Genomic DNA, 22,179 nt, shown 5'->3' with positions numbered 1-22,179 from the left:
TTCCTCGGCTGCGTCGGCGCCCTCGCCCCGCAATCTCCTTCCCAGTCGCAATCTCCTTCTCCATATGGATCATATCTAAATAATCCAAGTTCTTTTCTTTTTCACTTGATTGTCAACACATAACTCAACATAATGTAATAATTTTGAATTAGATTAGTTTACCTAAATAATTTCGTTATCAACCGTTGGATGCAATAAATATATAAATATAAAACTAACAATTAAATAAATTAAAATGAACCGTTAGATATTCAATATCCATTTGAATTGTGGCCGTTGGATCAGAAAATGAGCCGTTGGGCTCGTGTCACGGGGTGACAGAAGGCTGACAGCCCCACATGCGTGGGCTAGCAGTGCTGAGGTGGGTCAACGTGTGCGGGGCATGTGCTCGTTTGGGTTAGACGAGTCCAGTTCACTTCCCTTGTTCCAGTCTCACATGTGAGCTCAACCGCTAATTTGAACCTAAATCTTGGCCGGAATTTGACATTTTTTTTTAGTTCTAACACTTAACCCCATTTTAGCACAAAGGTTGGAATGATGTTGGGGAGATAGAAGTCTAAACAAATTTAAAATTTATTGCAATTTTTGCTCCATATGTGCAAAAACATGTTTAATCCTGAAATTTATATCACATATCGATGGAAATTGTGCTGAGCTCAAGTTTATTACAGACTCCCAACCATGACTATTTCTAAAAGCTAATTAGATAATTACATGACTAAATTTATACTCCACAGATAAACAACAAAAATAGTTACAGTTCTTGGAACCTCAGAAACAAAGTGCAGGAGGTACCTAGAACTCGCGATCGGGGAAAAGTAAAGGAGCGACGAGGGACCAAACGTATAGTGCAGCAGTAACCCATTCTGTGCAGATTCGGACCCAAACCGATGTCCAGCCAACGTCAATGAGATCTGAGCTCTCTGATGAGTCGGTCCAACCCGAAAGCAGCATGGCTGAATACATGCTAGCCAAGGCAAATATCAGATGGAAAAACGTATAGGAATAACTGACGGGTTTTGCTTCTTTGTCATCCTTCTCTTTCCCTTCTTCCAATTTTTGGCCGTCAAGAAGAGGTGTCTTTGCAGCTGCACCAGTGCCACAACAATCAACAAGTTCGGAAGAACTTAAATACGTTATGAACAAGAAGCACGAGGATAGGTTTCATAAATTGCAACATTCAACAAGTTTGGAAGAACTTATTACTTTTGGCTGAACATAAAGGATTACAAAAAGCGATTGAGTACCTCCCTTAGGTGAAGTTGGCGGTGATAAAAAAGTTGTTGATGATCCAGCACGAAGGGCAGAATACAAAACTGAAAGAACAGTCGTTGCCATCCCAAGAAGAAGGGTACTCACAGAGACTGCTTTGGAATGGTGAAGACCATTGCAAGCATAGTCACGAGGTTCACTGGAAAGAGCCGTGAAGCACACATAAGCACTATAAACAGATATCACCGAAGCAGGGAGGAGGCTGCCATTCACCTGTTTGAGATTTCCAGGCAAAATCATCCACGGACCTACTAAGTCCCAAAGTTCATACAAACGAATGAAGTTTACCCTTTTATCCTTACCTTCGGGTGTAATGCAATAACTGCAAATCCAAATGCGAGAATCATTGTCATGACAATGAAGAAGATATTAAGGCCACAGTCTTCGCCGGAGGGGTTGAACCAAATGAACAGAACGCCTGAGAACGCAAATGCTGCAAGGTAGCATACAATTGATACAACAAGCAAAGCAATATACCTGAAACATACATATTCCTTGAGTGAGAACTGAAATTCAACCAGTGAAGGTGAAATTTATCTATTTGTACTTAAACTAACCATTTTTGCTCATCTTTCTCCACCCATGCATCATTCCACGAGTGAGTAAAGTCTAATAAGATAATCACTTGAACCAGTAAAAATAAGCCTGCCCCAAATTTTGATAAGATACCTGCAAACCCAGCATACAACTAAGTGGGAACTAGAGTAGGGTAACCAGTAAAAAATTGAAATTACAGAAAGAAAATACAAAGAAATCCAATTTGAATCGTTTGACAAAAAAAGAAGGGCAAAGAAGACAGCTGCAAATAATAATTGATTAGGTTGCTTTAGAAATATCATTAAAATTGATTTTAGAACCCCATCCCTACACTCATCGTTTCACTAAACCACAAAGACTAAGACAAAACAAACAAAATTGTTAGAAAAACATAAGACACTACGTCGTTTGACTCATCTTTACGTGGACAATTCATCTTCTCCCTCATGTCTCACGGTTCTACAATTGCAGGATGGGCCCGTGACCACTCTGGTCTTTTAGTGGCTCCGCCCCTACCATCATGCACACCAAATTTATAAAAACATAATGGAAAATTTGTACAAAGAAAAGTGCATAATTTCATTTTTATAGTATCAATAACAACATGGGAAAAACAAAGCATTATTAGTCTCAGAACTAAAAACTTGTGAGTATCAAGTAAAGCCGAGAAATGGCCACAGATTCATGACTGACCCCACAAACAAACTACGTCAGACTCAAAACATTCTTTATTGCACAAGGTTAAAGAACTGAAAGCAGAAAATACTAATAGCTCAAACTGAAATATATATATATCGAGAAAAAACTAACCATAGATTGTAATGACAATGTCTGGCATGAAAAACATGAGAATGACAAGCAAAAGCCAGATCACCATCTTGGCAATCCATCCACCATGATGCCAGGAATCTCGTCTGTCATTTTGATCTTTAACTCCAATCATTATAAGCGCAAATGCTGCGAAAAACAAGAGATTCCCCATGCTCACACGAAGAACCGCTTGTGTTTGATACCACACCTTGGTGTGTGTCTCAGAAGAGCTTATCCCTATAAAGACCAAACCCCAAAAGGATATCAAAAATCAAATCCACAACAGTCGCAACTCGCAACACATTTTGGGAAGTGAAACATAATCTCGGTTATACACTCACTAGCATTTCCAATATTAAACTCCTAATTTGAAATCCTTTAAATTCTTGATTGAAGACTATCCGAAAACAAATTAGGCTGAATTCCAATATTGCACTTCAGTTTTGCATGCTCGTGATAGAGCTGTTAAAAATGCAATCACGCCACTGAATTTCGATTTCTTAATTTAAATCAACGAATAACATCAAGAAAATTAGATGATTCAGATATTTGGTATTCCATTCATCTTCTAAAATCAACTGCAAAATCCAAAAACTTGACAGTAACTACAATATGCATCCCATGATAATAAAAAAACAAAACAAAACCTGTTCATTATTTCAGAGAAGAATTCAATTCTGTCACTAAAACTACAAAATCTGACGATTCCTCACGTACCCAAAAAAAATCAGCTCCAAAAACGAAGAAGGTTGTTGGAAAAACGAAAAACTCACATGGGATTTTCTTCAAGAGAGGAGCTCCAACTTCTCTGAGAATCCAAGAAACTATGAGGGAGAGCCCGAAGAGACCGCAGTAAGCAAGCCTGGCCGACTTGTTGGAAATCCCAGAGGCGACGGAGCCGCAGAGGCCGCAGGTGGAAGCGGTGCAGCAGGACAAGCACCACGACATCTGTCTGTACCGGCGTTGTTGAGAATTCTGGGCAACTGGCAATCACAGGGAAGGAGGGAAGTAAGGTTTGAAGTGTTGTTGTGAGAGGGAGTGACTGGTAGCTGAGAGCTCTCGTGTGTTTTCTGGAACAGGTATATGTTTTCTACTTTGTTGAATTTGAATCGCGTATTTTACGTACGTAATTTGAAAGGTGAATTTGCATGATTGAGATGGAATTTACCGTTTACCAAGGTGGAAGAAAGGTAAATTTGGTGGACAAGCCTGATTCTTCTTTTGTTAGCCCAAACTTGGTTTGGTTCAGGCCCAAAGAACTCACTAAACCACATCGGGTTGGTCTGACAAGAAGGGAAGGTGATTTTATTTGTCGGACACTATTTTTAGCTTCCCATACATTCTCTTTATTTTTTATTATTGAATCGTATAAATAAAAACTTAACCTATAAGATTAAACTGAGGTATTTGAAAAGCTAATTAATATGGTGTTATCGTTATCATTTTCTGAAGAAAAACTCCTCTCCAAATAGCCCTCCTTTGCGAGAGCCGATGCTACTCTTGAAGGTTTTCTTTTCGATATTGAATCATTATCTATGAAAATTGGAGATGCGAAGTTTGAGTTCGTTTCCCGGGGTGGTAATCTTGATGCCCATGTGATTGCCTCGTTTATCGCCCTGCATGGTGGTGCATTCCTTTGGGACGAGATTGGCTTGAAATTTCTATTTGCTAATCTTGCAGAAGATGTAAACATTGCAATTAGATTATAATAAAGTCTATCTTTCGACAATTTTTTTTTATCACAAATGGTCATTGAGATTGACCATATGGCATCAAATGGATTAACTATAAGAAACTATTTTTTTTAGAATGAATCAACTAACGAGTATTCCGCACTGACATTTCTCTTGCATCCCACAATCCCAATTGAAAAAAAAAATTCAATCTAAATTTAATTCAAATTTGATAGGATTATAACCAACTAGAGAAAATGAGGAGTGAGTTCATGAAGGCCAAGAGCTTTAGTGGTGTCATGGTACCTTATGATGACGTCTTTTTTCCCTTTTTTTTTTAGTTTTAGTTTTTTAATTTCTTATTTTAATTTTAGTTTTAAATCTTAAAAAAAAAAGAAAAAGATTTCTTATAGTTAATCCACGTGGTGCCATATGATTGGATTAGTGGGACCATATCAGCACACTAACAAAAAATATTGCCGAAATTTAAATGGAATGACTAAACTGATGTGTGGTGGTGAAGGTCAGAGACCAAATTTATTGATTTTTGAAACTCAGGGACCAAAATGAGGAGTTTGATCAATGTGAGGAACCATTTGCAGTAAAAAACCCATCTTTTGTGTAATTCACTTGTCGCCATTTTATTAGATTTGTGGATCCCACATACCCTTTTTTAGTTTTCAATTTGGTTGTTCATTGACTCGCGTACTCAGTGCGATGTGAAATGCTGTGTTGATTTTTTATTTACGTTGCCGGTAATTTATTCGAAGTGTAATCTGATTACATTGCTGATGGTGATTGAAAAGTAGTGGAGAGATTTTGTGGAGTTTGGGTTAGCAACTTAATGAGAAGCTGCTTAAATATTTCATTTTCATTTTTATTGCTTCATGTTTTTAATGTTTTTGGGCTAGGCTTTAGTTGTTTTTATGTTTTTGTCTTTCATTGACATGTTTAAAAACTAGTAGAGTTCTTTGAAATATAATAAAAGTTTTTGTCTCCATATATAAAGCTCACTTGATATTACTCATTTGTGTTATAACATGCATATTTATTTATTTCTACTATTTTATTAGACGCTGATGTATTAAATTAATAATATTATTCTTACCATTTAACTTTATCACAATTTTATATCATCTGATGTGACAGATGAGGTGGACAACCAAGTCAATTAAAAAGAATTTTGTGGCAGTTGAGGTAGATAATCACATAAATAACTCAATTTTTCATTAATAAAAAGTTTAAGCAATAATTCAAACCCTAAATTTTAGTTGTTCTTAGTTTATCTTCCTCCCTCACCTCTTTCTGTCGTCAACTTGCTTCTCAAGATCGATTTTGTTTTTTCTCCCAAATGTCGTCGATCTACATGTCCATAGAATTATATCTTCTAACTCATGATTAATTTGTTTAGGTTATACCATTCGTCGATGTTGATGAATTATCCACATCCTTTGTTGATAACTAATTGGGTTAGAACTTGAAAAAAATTGACAATCTGATGGGAAGTGCTCATTAGTGGCGGTTAATCGATGAGATGCTTGATAGTTTGAGAACTTCTAACCATATAATCTCTGAAATAGTTACCATCAGTTCATTCGTCGGAGAAGGATGGGTTGGAGCTCTGATAGTCAGGAGGTTGAAGAAGCGATGTGAATGTGGACAGAGGAGAGGGAGGAGGAGGCTACATGGAGGAAGGCATGAAAACGTACAAAACTAGGGTTTTAAATTTGAGATTTTGATGTGATTATCCACCTTATTTTTCACAATATTTTTTATAATTGATATGGCTTACACACCTCAATTGCCACATAAAATGGTATAAAAGTGTGGTATATTTAGATAGCAAGAATAGCATTACTCATATTAAATATGATGTAACATGTGAATTTATGGCACCTCATGTTGATACGTCTATCACACAAAAAAAATTTCTCTTCCTTTTCCACCCTTCCTTCTGTGTTACTTGGAGTTTCACATGGTCGATCATTGGTTGGCCAGTCTCTTACCTCGTCAGTTTATATTAGATAGATGATACATGTGATTGTTGATTGAGAAGGTACACTATACCCTATACCCTGACTCTATACAAAAACATTAATCTTATAAAAGGAGTCGCCACTTAGTATTACAGTCTAGTGGTATTCTTTTTCACTTGTAAATAAAAGAAAAAAAAAATTATAAAAGGAGTGTAGAGTTTTGCCAAGGAGAGGATACATTTTTGTATGGCTCAGTCTCGATTCTTTTTATGCCTTAAAGACATAAAACTTTATAATTTATTTGGTGAATGCCAAAACGACAATTGAGATAATCTTTAGTGAATGACTCAACTAAAATCTAGAACTAATCTTAATCTAAATGATTAAGTTGCAGTAAAATCAAGGATCCGCCGGAATCACTTGACTTTACCTCGGACTAGAGTAGCAACTTGATACTGAAAAAGCCCTTCAATTGGGATTTACAAGGTCTTAAACTAACATTTTCGCAACCCAAATGCTCCGAGGTTTGAATTCGAAAATGGATTGATGTACGTAGGTCCAATTTGAAGAAAGTTAGGGTTTCATCATAAAATTAAATGACAATATAAGGAGCAGTCTAATTACTTATAAGCACATACTAGAGGGGTGCCTTCTCCAATCAATGTCTAGATCCCCTCACCAATAGGGTTTATATCTCTAGGTATATGTCTACTTTGGTGAATCATTTGTTTTATACAATAAAACCAATTGACAATACGAGGAGGAGCCCAACTGCTTATAAGTTATAAGCACATGTGTGGTATCTTATCCCATTAATGTGGGACTGCATTCTCAACACACCCTTTTACATGTGATGAATTTTTAAGCCTAATATGTGGACAACATGAATGAGGGTGACGTGGAATGCATGTGGCCGTGGGGTGTCACATGTGAGACAACCTACTCTAATACCATAAAGAAAGTTACAGTTCTAGCATAAACCAATTGGCACTATGAGGATGAGCTAGCCCAACTACTTATACGCACATGAAGGTTCATTTTCCTATCAATGTGAGATTTATTATTGTCAACACAATTCTCATTCAGGCTCAAGCAACGAGGACAGGCGAATACATGAGCTTAGATGCAAAGGATGAACAACACTTCATTAGAGCAACAAGCCCTTTGTCATGTTATGAGAATAACCATGTTACAATCACTCGTATGATTACACAACCAATTAATCTTATGGTTTACCGTTAAACACACGCTCACCATATCAGTTTATGATGTGAAACCGTTGATGGTTGCCATTTGCCAAAAGAGAAGCTACTGGCTACATATGCTCCACGACATCTCTCAACTGTAATTAAAGAGTCACCCAAATATGAGCTAAACCCTACCAGGTGTAGGTTGTCACCATGTTTTGGTATATGAATCTTTTTCTCTTTGACAGTCCAACGATGCAGCTATTTGCTCGTTATGTCTGTTGAAAGGGAATGTTGTGATTGTGGTGTCTCAGTTAGTCACAGTCTCAACTCAAAAGATCAACCCACTTCCCTTTAACTTCACTTTCTAAACATCCCAACAAATTAATGCAACAAAAGAAAGCACTCCCCACCAACTTGGAATTTTCCAATCTTTCTAATTATCTCCTAACTAAAGTAGTTCAGTGACATTTTGATGGTGTCCCCAAGTTGCTAACACACACACACGTGCCTCATCTCTAAGTATGTACGACTCTCATTGGGATATTGTTCATAGGGCCAATCTGATTTGGATCTATGTCAGCTGGATAATAGTAGACCATTTTCTCATAGGTCCACATGGATTTAAGTATAACAAAAAATCTTATCGCCTGATGCTTTCTACTTATAAGATAAGGTTTGAGAACATTTCAATTGCTAATCGTAAACATGGCAACGAGACATGATTAGACGCGTGAAGTGGGAAATGTGACTGTGATGTTCTTGGGGGACTTGGCAATGAGAACACAATGTCACAGTATCTTTGGAGTGGAGTTATCTACACTATGAAATGTCATCGTAGCGTTGAAATCAATGATACAATTATTGTGTATTATAACTTTTCTCACAAGACATTATATTACTGATTTGGGACACTACAATGGTGTTTCTCCATTTGGAGAAGCCAACTTGGTCAACTGGAGTCACCAAAATTTCAAAAATTTCATTATTTAAGAAAAACTTTCAGTCGTCGTATGATATTACTAATTAATGAATGTGTTATAATATGAGTTATACCATCAAAGTTGATATTTTCATATGAGTGGGATAACAAGACAAGTGCTTGAGATCTTAAGTAGACCTGGCAATTTATTACACGACCCGTTAACACGACACGTAAACGACACGAAAATAATGGATTTCGGGTCAACACGATAACTAATCGGGTCATTATCGGGTCACACGATAATAACCCGTTAATAACGGGTCCTTAACAGGTTTACACGAAAGTGACACGCGGGTAACCTGTTTCGACACGATAAGAAAAATTCTATTTTGATGATTTTAATTTTTTAAACTACTAAAAAAAACTTACTATAAAATGCAATAGATATAATGAATATGTATATATTGTTTATTAATTATTATTCTATTATTATTCTATATAAATTTTAAAATTTAAGTTTTATTTATTTATTTTTATAGTATATTATAGGCAAGGATTGAGATTAAAAATCATAAAACACATTAAAAATAAAAATATCAAGTAATTTAAAAATACCAAAAACATAAAAAAAATTATAATAATTAATTTCCCGCCTAATATTTCAAGAGTTTCATCCATTTCCCACCTAATGTTTGGGAAATTTTGCAACCTATATCCATCCATTTCCCGCCTAATGTTTAACCCAAAGAAAAAAAATAACCAGCTTTTTTTTTTCTTTTTTTTTATCTCTTATAACATTTTAACTTGAATAAAAATAAAATACGTAATAAAAAACATAAATGTAATTTTATTATTAAATATCATCACATACTAATTGAAACATAGTCTAATTAACACTTAAAATATATAAATAATTAATATATTTATTCCAAGTCATCAAAACGATAAGATTCACTAACACTTAAAGTTTATTTATACTTTCATTAAGTATAACATCAATGCATATCCCATCAAAATGATGAAAGTATGAATAAACTCTTAAGTGTTAGTGAATTTATCGTTTTGACAGGATACGTATCCTACAAAACTAATTTCAACAATCCAACCGTCAAACTTGTTTATACATGCTTCGAGATCGCATACTCCAAAAATTGCAAAAAACAAACATTCAGAGATGAAGTAATGAGACAAAACTTTTCAACGGTTATAAACGAAAAATCACGATTTAACGGTTATTTTAACTCTGATTTTGATGATTTTGTACAGCTACACTCCTTGACCTTATATGAATACAATGAATGAATTCGATCTTCAATTTAAAATATTTACACTAGTGGATACCACAAATCTTATGTTATACTTAATGAAAGTATAAATAAGCTCTTAAGTATTAGTTAATGTATCGTTTTGATAGGATACGCATCCTATGAAACTAATTTCAATGATCCAACCGTCAAACTTGTTTATACATGTTTCGAGATCGCATACACCAAAAATTGCAAAAAACAAACATTTAGAGATCAAGTAACGAGACAAAACTTTTCGACGGTTATAAATGAAAAATCACGATTTAACGGTTATTTTAACTTTGATTTTGATGATTTTTTACAGCTACACTCCTTGATCTTATATAAATACAATGAATAAATTCGATCTTCAATTTAAAATATTTACACTAGTGGATACCACAAAATCTTATGTTATAGTTGATGAAAGTATAAATAAACTCTCAAGTGTTAGTGAATCTATCGTTTTGATGGGATATGCATCTTAGAAACTAATTTCAACGATCCAACCGTCAAACTTGTTTATATATGCTTCAAGATCGCATACGCCAAAAATTGCAAAAAACAAACATTCAGAGATCAAGTAATAAGACAAAACTTTTCGACGGTTATAAATGAAAAATCACGATTTAACGGTTATTTTAACTCCGATTTTGATGATTTTTTACAGCTACACTCCTTGACCCTAAACAAATACAATGAATGAATTCGATCTTCTATTTAAAATATTTACACTAGTGGATACCACAAAATCTTATGTTATACTTGATGAAAGTATAAATAAACTCTTAAGTGTTAGTGAATCTATCGTTTTGATGTGATACGCATCCTACGAAACTAATTTCAACGATCCAACCGTCAAACTTGTTTATATATGCTTCGAGATCGCATACGCCAAAAATTGCAAAAAACAAACATTCAAAGATCAAGTAATGAGACAACTTTTCGACGGTTATAAACGAAAAATCACGATTTAACGGTTATTATAACTCCGATTTTGATGATTTTTTACAGCTACACTCCTTGACCCTAAATGAATACAATGAATGAATTCGATCTTCAATTTAAAATATTTACACTAGTGGATACCACAAAATCTTATGTTATACTTGATGAAAGTATAAATAAACTCTTAAGTGTTAGTGATTCTATCGTTTTGATGGGATACGCATCCTACGAAACTAATTTCAACGATCCAACCATCAAACTTCTTTATATATGCTTCAAGATCGCATACACCAAAAATTGCAAAAAAAAAACATTCAGAGATCAAGTAATAAGACAAAACTTTTCGACGGTTATACGTGAAAAATCACGATTTAACGGTTATTTTAACTTTGATTTTGATGTTTTTTTTTACAGATACACTCCTTGACCCTAAACAAATACAATGAATGAATTCGATCTTCAATTTAAAATATTTACACTAGTGGATATCACAAAATCTTATGTTATACTTGATGAAAGTATAAATAAACTCGTAAGTATTAGTGAATTTATCGTTTTGATGTGATACGCATCCTATGAAACTAATTTCAACGATCCAACCGTCAAATTTGTTTATATATGCTTCGAGATCGCATACGCCAAAAATTGCAAAAAACAAACATTCAGAGATCAAGTAATGAGACAAAACTTTTCGATGGTTATAAACGAAAAATCACGATTTAACGGTTATTATAACTCCGATTTTGATGATTTTTTACAGCTACACTCATTGACCCTATATGAATACAATGAATTAATTCGATCTTCAATTTAAAATATTTACACTAGTGGATACCATAAAATCTTATGTTATACTTGATGAAAGTATAAATAAGTGTAGATTTTTAAAACCCTCCAAATCTCATGAACAATGTTATTTATTTGAGTGAAAAATTAATAATAATAAGTGTGAAAAATGTAATCACTCGTAATGAAAAGCTTTACAACTTTCATTAAGGGGTCAACTCCGAAATTTAGTATGTATATACTAATTTAATATTATGGTTTACATTTTTATGGGTCAAATTATGTTTTTCTTTTCATTTTTATTGATTTAAAATATAATTTTCTTAACGGGTAACGGGTCGGGTCATATTACCTGATAATATTAACGGGTTGATTTCGGGTCGGGTCATATTACCCGTTTACTTTAACAGGTATTACACGACACGACCCGTTAAGCTATCGGGTATGACACGAAAACGACACGAACATGAGAAACACGACACGAATGCCAGGTCTAATCTTAAGCCACTAAATTAGGGTTTAGAATTGAAGGAAGAGTCATAATTTATTCGTGAAAGTAGAAAAGCTATAGATATTGGTCGTGGGAAGCTTGGGCAGGAGACTTGCCACGTTGAAAAGAATGGTTAGGCAACAAAAAGGGAAGCTCTATATTACTAGGGTTTGCATTTCTATGCCTCCTGGTTTGCGCTTGATCGTTCGGGCCATGCATTGCATGCAGTCCCATAATATGTATGCGTAAAATTAGTACGTTCTATATCGATCGTTAGGTGTTGATATGTGAAGAAGCATGGATGTTAGATTGTGAGAAATTCTCAAGTGTAATCAAAGATGTATTCCATTATTCTTATATCTCTTATCACGTGACATGATCATTCAATGAGAGTATAGAAAAAGAAAATGAGGGACATGTCTTCGGTTGCATGGTGAATTTCTTAATTAAGAAGAGGTTTTATTGTATCATTGACGCACTCTATTAATGTTTTTTCCTAGTTAAGAGTGTGAGATGTCTATAGTGATCAGTTTAATTTATCGAGAATAATATTTTTGTGTAAGTGCAAATTTTAAGTTGTAAATATTGTTTTGAGTATGTTTTTTTTGTGTGTTTCCTACAATAATATAGCACAAGATGGGAACATGATCTAACAAGGTGGACTTTGTGGTGTTGATTAGCAACTATATAAAATTACAAAGTACGAGAAATCCTGTAACATCCCACATCGCCCAGGGGAGTGATCCTTAAATGTATATTCCCATCCCTACCTAGCACGAGGTCTTTTGGGAGTTCACCGGCTTCGGGTTCCATGGGAACTCCGAAGTTAAGCGAGTAGCGCACGAAAGCACTCCCAGGATGGGTGACCCATCGGGAAGTTCTCGTGTGAGTTCCCAGAAACAAAACCGTGAGGGCGTGGTCGGGGCCAAAAGCAGACAATATCGTGTTACAGTGGTGGAGCGGACCCGGGAAGGGGTCCGCCCTGGGCCGGGATGTGACAAATCCAATCGTGAAGTATTTATATATGTACCTACTCAAGCATGCAGTCTTATATATTCTTTACACACACACACATGTATAAATCTTGTACAGATATTGTAAATAAGTTTTAAGGAATCCATCCAAAAGCTCCCTGAAATTCTGGAAGAGAAATAGTTTAATTTGTTAAGCCATCTATATCCTTAACATACACAGATAATATAAATATATAAATATACATAGCTAGACACACACATATATAGTATAGTTAGTTCATTCAGTGGACAAATTACAGCCTATAATAATGGCGGACAGAGGTGGCCTTGAGATTGGGATGAAAAACTCCAATCCTTGTCGAGTTTTTCAGGTGATTGAACGGGGAGACAAAGCTCATGTGTCTGCTTTGCCATCTTTGTTCTCAATGGGAGCCCCACTCCTTGTAAACCCATTTACGGCCGACACTTGTCACCCTACCAAGTACTGCCTCATCAGATCCTTCCTATGTGCCTCTCTATAAGGCAAAGCTATAGCTAGCTCAAGTTCTTCCATGACCAATATTGCAACCTTGAAATTTTTCATACCAACGTACAAGTATTTCTCTCTCTCTCTCTCTCTCTCTCTGTGCCTGAAATAGTCTCGACAGTTGCCGTCTAACATGAAGGGAGAGTTGTCCTCCGTTTGAACGCCCAAGCTCTGGTCGTGGGAGAAATGCTTGAGGTTGATGAGGGAGTAGTGGACGCGATTTTATATCATGTGGAGGTGTACTGTCATACTTCTCTACTGGGATGAGTGATGGAGAGGTGACTGTTTTTACTATGAAAGGGTTGAAGTTGTGTTCTTGTGATTTTGAATTTCCTATTGAAATTGGATCCAAATAGTTTTCAAGAATGTAATGCTACCTGTGTCTGGGATGAGTTCAAATACTAATACCATGTACTATATTTACTGAGCTCATTTAGACTCCACATATGTAATAGATGTGACATTTTCTTTATCTGCAACTATCACCCTCCAAAATAGGTTAATTGTTGTGAATTTTGCACTTATGCATTCTTTTGAACCATGCTTTAGCCTACCTCTTAACTCAGAGATCAAAGATATAATGCCGTCTCATGTGGTATTAGAGTTGCATAAGAGATTAGTCTATCATCATGTTGGGATATTAAAAAAAGAAATATAGAAATAAAAGAATAGCTTAATTGTTGTGCCAGAAAAGCTTATTACAAATTTGATGCCAATAAAGCTTGTTTAGTATTGTGGCCATTTATTGCAAAGCATGAAAGTTCCAAATTTGTAAATTCACAATGGGAGTGAAAATTTATCACTACACCCGAGGTCTCTCGTTTGATTCCGTTTTTCCTCAATATCGCTTGAATCCAAGAAAAATATTGAAGGAATCCTCAGCGAGCATGCATCACGCAAGTTCTTTCTTGGTCTTGAAGTAATATCTTCGTTTAAACTCGAACTAGGAACACAACAGAAATTGAAAGTCGAGAATTGAAGGAACAAACTGTCTTCATTTATTTACTTCTTATTGTACAGATCTGAATATTTCTGAAAACTTGCATAGCAGAAAGAATCGTGCATAGAAACCTTGCACTTGTTATTGAACTACTTTCTCCATATACCATCGTTTACAAAACAAAAAGTAGAGCCAGCCGAAGAGGCAGCTCGACCAATCGATTTAATATGAACCAAAAAAACGAGTGGAAATAATTGGTAAGGTACTAAACTTACAATGATATCCTCCTATGCAATCTAATGTAGAACTCCACCTCTCGAAACCTACCCGCCACCCGGAGAACAAAAATCGAAAACAAAAGCAAACTACTTTCGTAGATGCAAGTCAAAGCCAATTCCCTGAGGAGCAATCGGATCAGGAAATGACGAATGAGCAAGATGAATCATCTCTTATTTCCAAGATGGGGTTCGCCAGAAGTCCGTTACAATGTTGCCGAGGACCAATCATCAGCAGATTTCTTGAGGGTTAGTCCTTTCTTACTTTTTGGCCTGCCTAGGTCATCATCACAATAAGAACAAGAAAACATTAGTCAACTTCGACCACCGGACAAAAATTGAACATTAAAAGAAAGAGTGAAGTTGAGAGGCAAATCAACTGCCCAGACCCCTTTGAAAATAACATTTTGTCCAGTGGCAGGTCCCTTGTTCACATTTAACCTCCAAGTCGATGGAGCCCGTGCCACTGATGAAGCAGCTGCAGCTGCAGCGACACGTATTCTGCAAAGAAGAAGAAGATTAATCCACTTTCAAATTATAACTTTCGTACATAATGTCAACCAACTATTTGCTTTTGTCACTCTATGATACCTTTTATGTACATCAACTTATTCATCTGTTTCATCCACAATCTCCTCCTGCATTTTTCAAGACAATCATCACTACACGCAAATAAACAATTTTCATTAGCTGAAAGTACAAGAGTATCAGTTGCGTGTACCTTACCTGCAGGAGTTCTTTAAATACATCTTCCAGAGTGATAATCCCAATGACTTCACCCTCCTCGATATCCTCTGATACCTGGAGCAAACCATTTGTTGCTTTATCACTATGGGGTGAAAAAGTTTCCTTGTGTCTATGAGGGGGGCCTTGGTATCTTGGGTATATCAACAACAACACTGTCCGGCTTTCCATCCTGCTTGGATAACAAAGGAGTAGTCAGTTGGGAGTCCGTGCCAGTGTCTCCGTTCCATTCATCTCTTTCCATCAATGGTTGGTCGAGCAATTTTTATTAAGATTTGGGTGAGAAAATAAGACACAGAGGTGTGGGGATATTAGCACTCTAACCTTGTTTTTATTTTTTATTTTTATATTGTATGTGTTGACCCTAAAAATTACAGAACCTATGTGGCGCGCAGGCCGAGTAACTAATAAGCTAACTACGTCATTCGGTTGAATGCGGGGCGTGCCAACTCGTCGGCCGAGCTTGGCCGAGGAGTAAAATTTGTTGACGTCGCGTCGAGCGCGTCGATGACTTCTCTATCTTGCGATTGCGGCCGAGGAAGGAACACTCTCGGTCTCTGGGTTCTATAGCCTGAAGACAAGGCTACTAATTCTACAGAGTTCACAAATCGTTTGGAGCTCGATTCGGTCACTGTGATTATATTCATAAGAGTATAAGCACGTCGAATCGAGACCAAACTATATGGGCACAGATACTCAAATGTGATGTATGTCTTGATGGTAAATGTAGTTCGGCCGTCGGAATGTCGAACCCTGAAACTTACTTGCGAGTATCCAATCATAAAATCACTCGGCGTCCAGTACGCCGAGTAACACAATTCGTAACACCTAACTACGCCGGGGAGGCTAGTAAGGTGACCTCTACCAACAAGGGCTAGAAAAACCCTTCTCGGCCGAGACTTAGATAGGTAACCGGTCGGCCTTGACGCAGTGCTGCTTATCCAAACTGAAGGTGCTTCTCGATCGGCTGATTCTGCGGCAGCAGTGCTGTTTATCCAAACTGAAGGTGCTCGCCGGGTGCCTCCACAGTGCTGTTTATCCAAATTGAAGGTGCGTCGGCAAAAAAGAAAAAGGAAAAATCTCAAGGTGTTTGAGAGGTTTTGCGCAGGGCAATTGTATGCTGAATTGAATGTCCTTTTCTGTTGCATGATTTCTTGTATTTATAGCACCCCATTCCTTGAGACCGATTTGCATCCTGATCTGGATTGGGAGTCCTTGTCCCGTTTCAACTCTAACTCGAACAAACCTACTCCTGCTGGGATTCTGAACTTTCCCTCTTTTCGAGGCTTTATTCTTTGCCGGTCGGGAATCCTGGTCGCACCAGGACTTCCTCGACCTTTTCTATTTATCCGGACAACTTAGGATAAGACTTGACCGACCCTGCCAATTGGCCCAGGATTTATCATTCGGCCCATAGTATTTGGCATAGCCTTGGGCCCGAGCACATCCTGCTGCTCGGCCCAACAATATTATTTTGGGCCCAAACAGTATGTTACAAAATTATCCTTTATAGTGGTAAATTCTTTCACAGACATCTACCTCACGTGCCATCGCCTCACCTTCAAAACCCTTTGTCTCCTCTACCAAACCCTCACTCCTGGCGATGAAGGACCGGCCTCCTTCCTCGTACGGCTCCATTTACATCCCTCCCGACCATCGCCTCTACTCCGTCTTCACTACCCCCAAGTATACCTCCCATGTTTCAATCGGCTCCAAGCTCCAGGAAAAACCAGACTGCTGCTGCCGCTGCTGCTCTCAACAGGAGGAGCAGCACCAGTGGTGCTCTGGTGTACTACCAAACTCAGCAGCAGCAGGAGTAGTTGCATAAACCCAAGCTATAGCAGACTTCTGTTTACGACGCCAACGTTTCAGATGAAGGCTTTGATTGCAAAGTTGAGTTGTTTCTATATGTGGATTGTGTACTCGTGGAGTTGTTAATTGGGAAGCATGCGTGTTTACTAAGTGTGAATTGGTGATTGCGTTTCAATTAGGGCTCAACAGCTGATCACATTGATCAGAGAATTAGTCTTGTTTTATAAGATCTTATGAAAATTTGAGGGAAGATCAACAACTGACCGGCTCACTCTCAAGGCTAATGCTCAGGTGAATATTCATCTTTGGTTTAAATTGTTCCTTCTTTTCTTCTGGTGTAGAAAAAATGTGGAAGTAGCGATGTAACCCATTTATTTTGACTTTTATTTATAGTTTGCAAATGAGCCGCACATGGCTATTGGCATGGTCAATTTGGACTACAAGGTCATCTTTCAATTTACAAGTTTCAGTTCTTCAGGAACATTTTAGTGTACTAGATTGCCTTCAGCTTCGTTAAAGTCTCCAAGTTTAGTTTTAGAAGTACATGGTGGTTCTCATCTCATGTGTCATATGGATATGGTGCTCCTATGATTACACAGGGTTCAGACTCACCAATTTCTCCAAAATAACGACCTAATGTGAAGCAATAAGATAGACTTGTTCATATGGGTGCAGAAATTAGATGGCATGCAAGGTCACCTACTAAAAAAAATGGGAATACAACAAACTGTCAGGCAATAAGAAAGGCTTGGTGCAGAAGTTAGACTCTGATGTTTGAAGAGGTGGACGAGTGTTTCATTTTTTTAGTTTTTAATTTGGTTGTTCATTGACTCGCGTACTCAGTGCGATGTGAAATGTTGTGTTGATTTTTTATTTACGTTGTCGGTAATTTATTCGAAGTGTAATCTGATTACGTTGCTGATGGTGATTGAAAAGTAGTGGAGAGATTTTGTTGAGTTTGGGTTAGCAACTTAATGAGAAGCTGCTTAAATATTTCATTTTCATTTTTGTTGCTTCCCATTCCATACTCAAAAGGCATTTCAAGCACCCATTTACCGATAAGAAAATCACTTTAGCCCGTTGGTACTTTAAGTTGGGGAGTTTTCTAACCGCATTTTCCCTCTCATTATCGAAACAATATATGATGGAGTGTTTATGGTAAAGAAGGTCAGTTCTGTTGCTGAAAGAAAAAGAAAATGAAAGACTCAAATATCTTTTCTAGGTTAAAATTGATTTTGCTAAAAACTACACAAATTTGCTTTACTAAAAATTATATAAAATTGACTCTACATGTATTTATAACTAATTATACAAAAATGATCAAGGTCAGGTTGGACTAATGACATGTATGTAATTTTGTTCATGTTGTACATATTTGAAACTGATTCTGCAACAATGGTCAAAGATGGGTTGAACTGATTCTGCAAAAATGGTCGAGGACGGGTTGAATGAGGACAGGCTGAATTGATTCTAGAAAAATGGTCGACAACGGGTTGAACTGATTCTACAAAAATGGTCATAGACGGGTTGAACTGATTTTGCCAAAATGGTCGATAACGGGATTGACTGATTCTGTAAAAATGGTTAAAGATGAGTTGGACTGATTCTAGAAAAATGGTCAAAGACTGGTTGAACTAATTATGCTAAATTGGTCAAAAAGGGGTTAAATTGATTCTGCAAAAATAATCGAAGATGGGTTGAACTAATTGATTCTACAAATTTGATAAAGACGGGTTGAACTGATTATGCAAAAATGGTTGAGAATGGGTTGAATTGATTCTGCAAAAATGGTCAAAAACGGATAAACTAATTCGGTAAGAATGGTCAAAGATGGGTTGAACTGATTTTGCAAAAATTATCGAGAACGTGTTGAATTGATTCTGCAAAAATGGTCGAGGACGGGTTAGACTGATTTTTCAAAAGTGGTCGAGGACAGGTTGGACTGGTTCTACAAAAATGGTTGAAGACGAGTTGAACTGATTTTGCATAAATAGTCGGTGACGGGTTGAACTGATTCTAGTAATAAAGGATACAAACTGATTCTGCATAAATTTTAAAAACTGATTATGCATAAATAGTTGAGGATAAGCTTATGACACATATTAATTTTGTTAGATTTGTAAGGGCTGGATTCTCTTAACAGCCCTAAAGCATGGAGTTCATTGAAATATAGTGAAAGTTTTTATCTCTATATATAAAGCTCCCTTGATATTACTCATTTGTGTTATAACATGCATATTTATTTATTTCTACTATTTTATTAGACACTGATGTATTAAATTAACAATATTATTCTTACCATTTAAATTTATCACAATTTTATATCACTGATGTGACAGATGAGGTGGACAACTAAGTCAATTAAAAAGAATTTTGTGGCAATTGAGGTAGATAATCACATAAATAAAATTTGAGGTAGATAATCATATTAATAAAAAATTTCAAATTTTCATTAATAAAAAATTTAAGAAATAATTCAAACCCTAAATTTTAGGTGTCGTTAGTTTATCTTCCTCCCTCACCTCTTTCTTTTGTACAACCTGCTTCTCAAGATTGGTTTTGTTTATTCTCCCAAATGTTGTTGATCTACATGTCCATAGAATTAAATCTTCTAACTCATGATTAATTTGTTCAGGTTATATCATTCGTCGATGTTGATGAATTATCCATATCCTTTGTTGATAACTAATTGGGTCAGAACTTGAAAAATTTGACAATCTGATGGGAAGTGCTCATTAGCGGCGGTTAATCGATGCGATGCTTGACAGTTTGAGAACTTCTAACCATATAATCTCTGAAATAGTTACCATCAGTTCATTCGTCGAAGAAGGATGGGTTGGAGCTCTGATAGTCAGGAGGTTGAAGAAGCGATGTGAATGTGGACAGAGGAGAGAGAGGAGGAGGCTACATGGAGGGAGGCATGAAAACGTACAAAACTAGGGTTTTAAATTTGAGATTTTGATGTGATTATCCACCTTATTTTTCACAATATTTTTTATAATTGATATGGCTTACACACCTCAATTGTCACATAAGATAGTAAAAGTGTGGTATATTTAGATAGCAAGAATAGCATTACTTATATTAAATATGGCGTAACATGTGAATTTATGGCACCTCATGTTGATACGTCTATCACACAAAAAAAATTTCTCTTCCTTTTCCACCCTTCCTTCTGTTTTACTTGGAGTCACCCAATATATGAGCTAAACCCTACCAGGTGTAGGTTGTCACCATGTTTTGGTATATGAATATTTTTCTCTTTGACAGTCCAACGATGCAGCTATTTGCTCGTTATGTCTGTTGAAAGGGACTGTTGTGATTATGGTGTCTCAGTTAGTCACAGTCTCAACTCAAAAGATCAACCCACTTCCCCTTAACTTCACTTCCTAAACATCCCAACAAATTAATGCAACAAAAGAAAGCACTCCCCACCAACTTGGAATTTTCCAATCTTTCTAATTATCTCCTAACTAAAGTAGTTCAGTGACATTTTGATGGTGTCCCCAAGTTGCTAACACACACACCTGCCTCATCTCTAAGTATGTACGACTCTCATTGAGATATTGTTCATAGGGCCAATCTGATTTGGATCTATGTCAGCTGGATAATAGTAGATCATTTTCCCATAGGTCCACATGGATTTAAGTATAATAAAAAATCTTGTCGTTTCATGCTTTCTACTTATAAGATAAGGTTTGAGAACATTTCAATTGCTAATCGTGTACATGGTAATGAGACATGATTAGACGCATGAAGTGTGAAATGTGATTGTGATGTTCTTGGGGGACTTGGCAATGAGAACACAATGCCACAGTATCTTTGGAGTGAAGGAGTTATCTACACTATGAAATGTCATTGTAGTGTTGAAATCAATAATACAATTATTGTGTATTATAACTTTTCTCACAAGACATTATATTACTGGTTTGGGACACTACAATGGTATTTCTCCATTTGGAGAAGCCAACTTGGTCAACTGGAGTGACCAAAATTTCAAAAGTTTCATTATTTAAGAAAAGCTTTCAGTCGTCGTATGATATTACTAATTAATGAATGTGTTATAATATGAGTTATACCATCAAAGTTGATATTTTCATATGAGTGGGATAACAAACGTTCACACCAAAAACTTTCTAAAGCAAAATCATAGCACATATGGGGCATCTAACTGCAACAGGAATCTCAACTGTTCTACTTAGAACTAGTTTCAACAAGAGGGATAATCATTAATGGCAGGCAAAATTTATCCGATGAGGACTTTTAAGGTGAGAGAGATACACGCTGCTAGTGCAGGTGGCATGGAGGTGATGTGAAGGTACAAGTGGACCCTGCGACTTACCATTTGGAAGGCTTGAAGCTAGTTTATAAGGAGTGGATGTTAAAATATTCCAAGACAAGTGCTTGAGATCTTAAGCCACTAAATTAGGGTTTGGAATTGAAGGAAGAGTCATAATTTGTTCGTGAAAGTAGCAAAGCCATAGATATTGGTCATGGGAAGCTTGGGCAGGAGACTTGCCAAGTGGAAAAGAATGGTGAGGCAACAAAAAGGGAAGCTCTATATTACTAGGGTTTGCATTTCTATGCTTCTTGGTTGGCACAAGTACGCTTGATGGTTCGGGCCATGCATTGCATGCAGTCCCATAATATGTATGCGTAAAATTAGTACGTTCTATATCGATCCTTAGGTGTTGATATGTGAAGAAGCATGTATCTTAGATTGTGAGAAATTATCCAATGTAATCAGAGATGTATTCCACTACTTTTATCTATTATCACGTGACATGATTATTCAATGAGAGTATAGAAAAAGAAAATGAGGTATATGTTTTTGGTTGCTTGATGAATTTCTTAATTAAGAAGAGGTTCTACTATATCATTGACGCACTCTATTAATGTTTTCTCTTAGTTAAGAGTGAGATGTTTATAGTGATCAGCTTAATTTATCGAGAATAATATTTTTGTGTAAGTGCAAATTTTAAGTTGTAAATATTGTTTTGAGTATGTTTTTTTTTTTG

At 36.3% G+C, this 22,179-nt stretch overlaps 1 protein-coding gene and 2 long non-coding RNA genes across 4 annotated transcripts; 1 reads left to right on the top strand and 2 right to left on the bottom strand.

Annotated features, from left to right (window-relative positions):
* Window positions 1-597: 597 nt before the first annotated feature.
* On the bottom strand, window positions 598-3,702 carry LOC125477271 (serine incorporator 3-like). Its single transcript, XM_048584217.1, has 6 exons — window positions 3,393-3,702; window positions 2,620-2,856; window positions 1,830-1,941; window positions 1,575-1,749; window positions 1,248-1,485; window positions 598-1,088 (listed from the first exon to the last, which is right to left on the bottom strand). The coding sequence occupies exons 1-6, from the start codon at window positions 3,565-3,567 to the stop codon at window positions 796-798; spliced, it is 1,230 nt and encodes a 409-aa protein (XP_048440174.1). The 5' UTR covers window positions 3,568-3,702; the 3' UTR covers window positions 598-795.
* A 10,663-nt stretch (window positions 3,703-14,365) lies between these two features.
* LOC125477460 lies at window positions 14,366-15,693 on the bottom strand. 2 transcript variants are annotated; one of them, XR_007258522.1, is made up of 4 exons: window positions 15,332-15,691; window positions 15,197-15,243; window positions 15,010-15,106; window positions 14,366-14,882 (listed from the first exon to the last, which is right to left on the bottom strand). It is a non-coding gene; the product is annotated as an uncharacterized LOC125477460 (long non-coding RNA). The 2 variants fall into 2 exon arrangements; XR_007258521.1 differs by having other exon boundaries at window positions 15,010-15,243; window positions 15,332-15,693.
* Window positions 15,694-16,842: 1,149 nt separating this feature from the next.
* On the top strand, window positions 16,843-18,032 carry LOC125477471. The gene is made up of 2 exons (XR_007258527.1): window positions 16,843-17,452; window positions 17,555-18,032. It is a non-coding gene; the product is annotated as an uncharacterized LOC125477471 (long non-coding RNA).
* The last annotated feature ends 4,147 nt before the right edge of the window (window positions 18,033-22,179 follow it).

Source organism: the organism of the source record quoted next, unplaced genomic scaffold, assembly GCF_019419815.1.
Source record: "Pyrus x bretschneideri cultivar Hongxiangsu unplaced genomic scaffold, Pyrus_bretschneideri_v1 Contig21, whole genome shotgun sequence".
NCBI classification, from domain to species: Eukaryota; Viridiplantae; Streptophyta; class Magnoliopsida; order Rosales; family Rosaceae; genus Pyrus; species Pyrus x bretschneideri.
This window is presented reverse-complemented; position numbering and strand designations above follow the sequence as displayed.

Coding starts and splice junctions, on each gene's coding strand:
- LOC125477271 (XM_048584217.1), bottom strand. CDS start 3,567: ATGTCGTGGTGCTTGTCCTGCTGCACCGCTTCCACCTGCGGCCTCTGC. Junction 2,857..3,392: donor TCTCTTGAAGAAAATCCCAT/GTGAGTTTTTCG, acceptor TGGTCTTTATAG/GGATAAGCTCTTCTGAGACA. Junction 1,089..1,247: donor GCCAACTTCACCTAAGGGAG/GTACTCAATCGC, acceptor GCACTGGTGCAG/CTGCAAAGACACCTCTTCTT.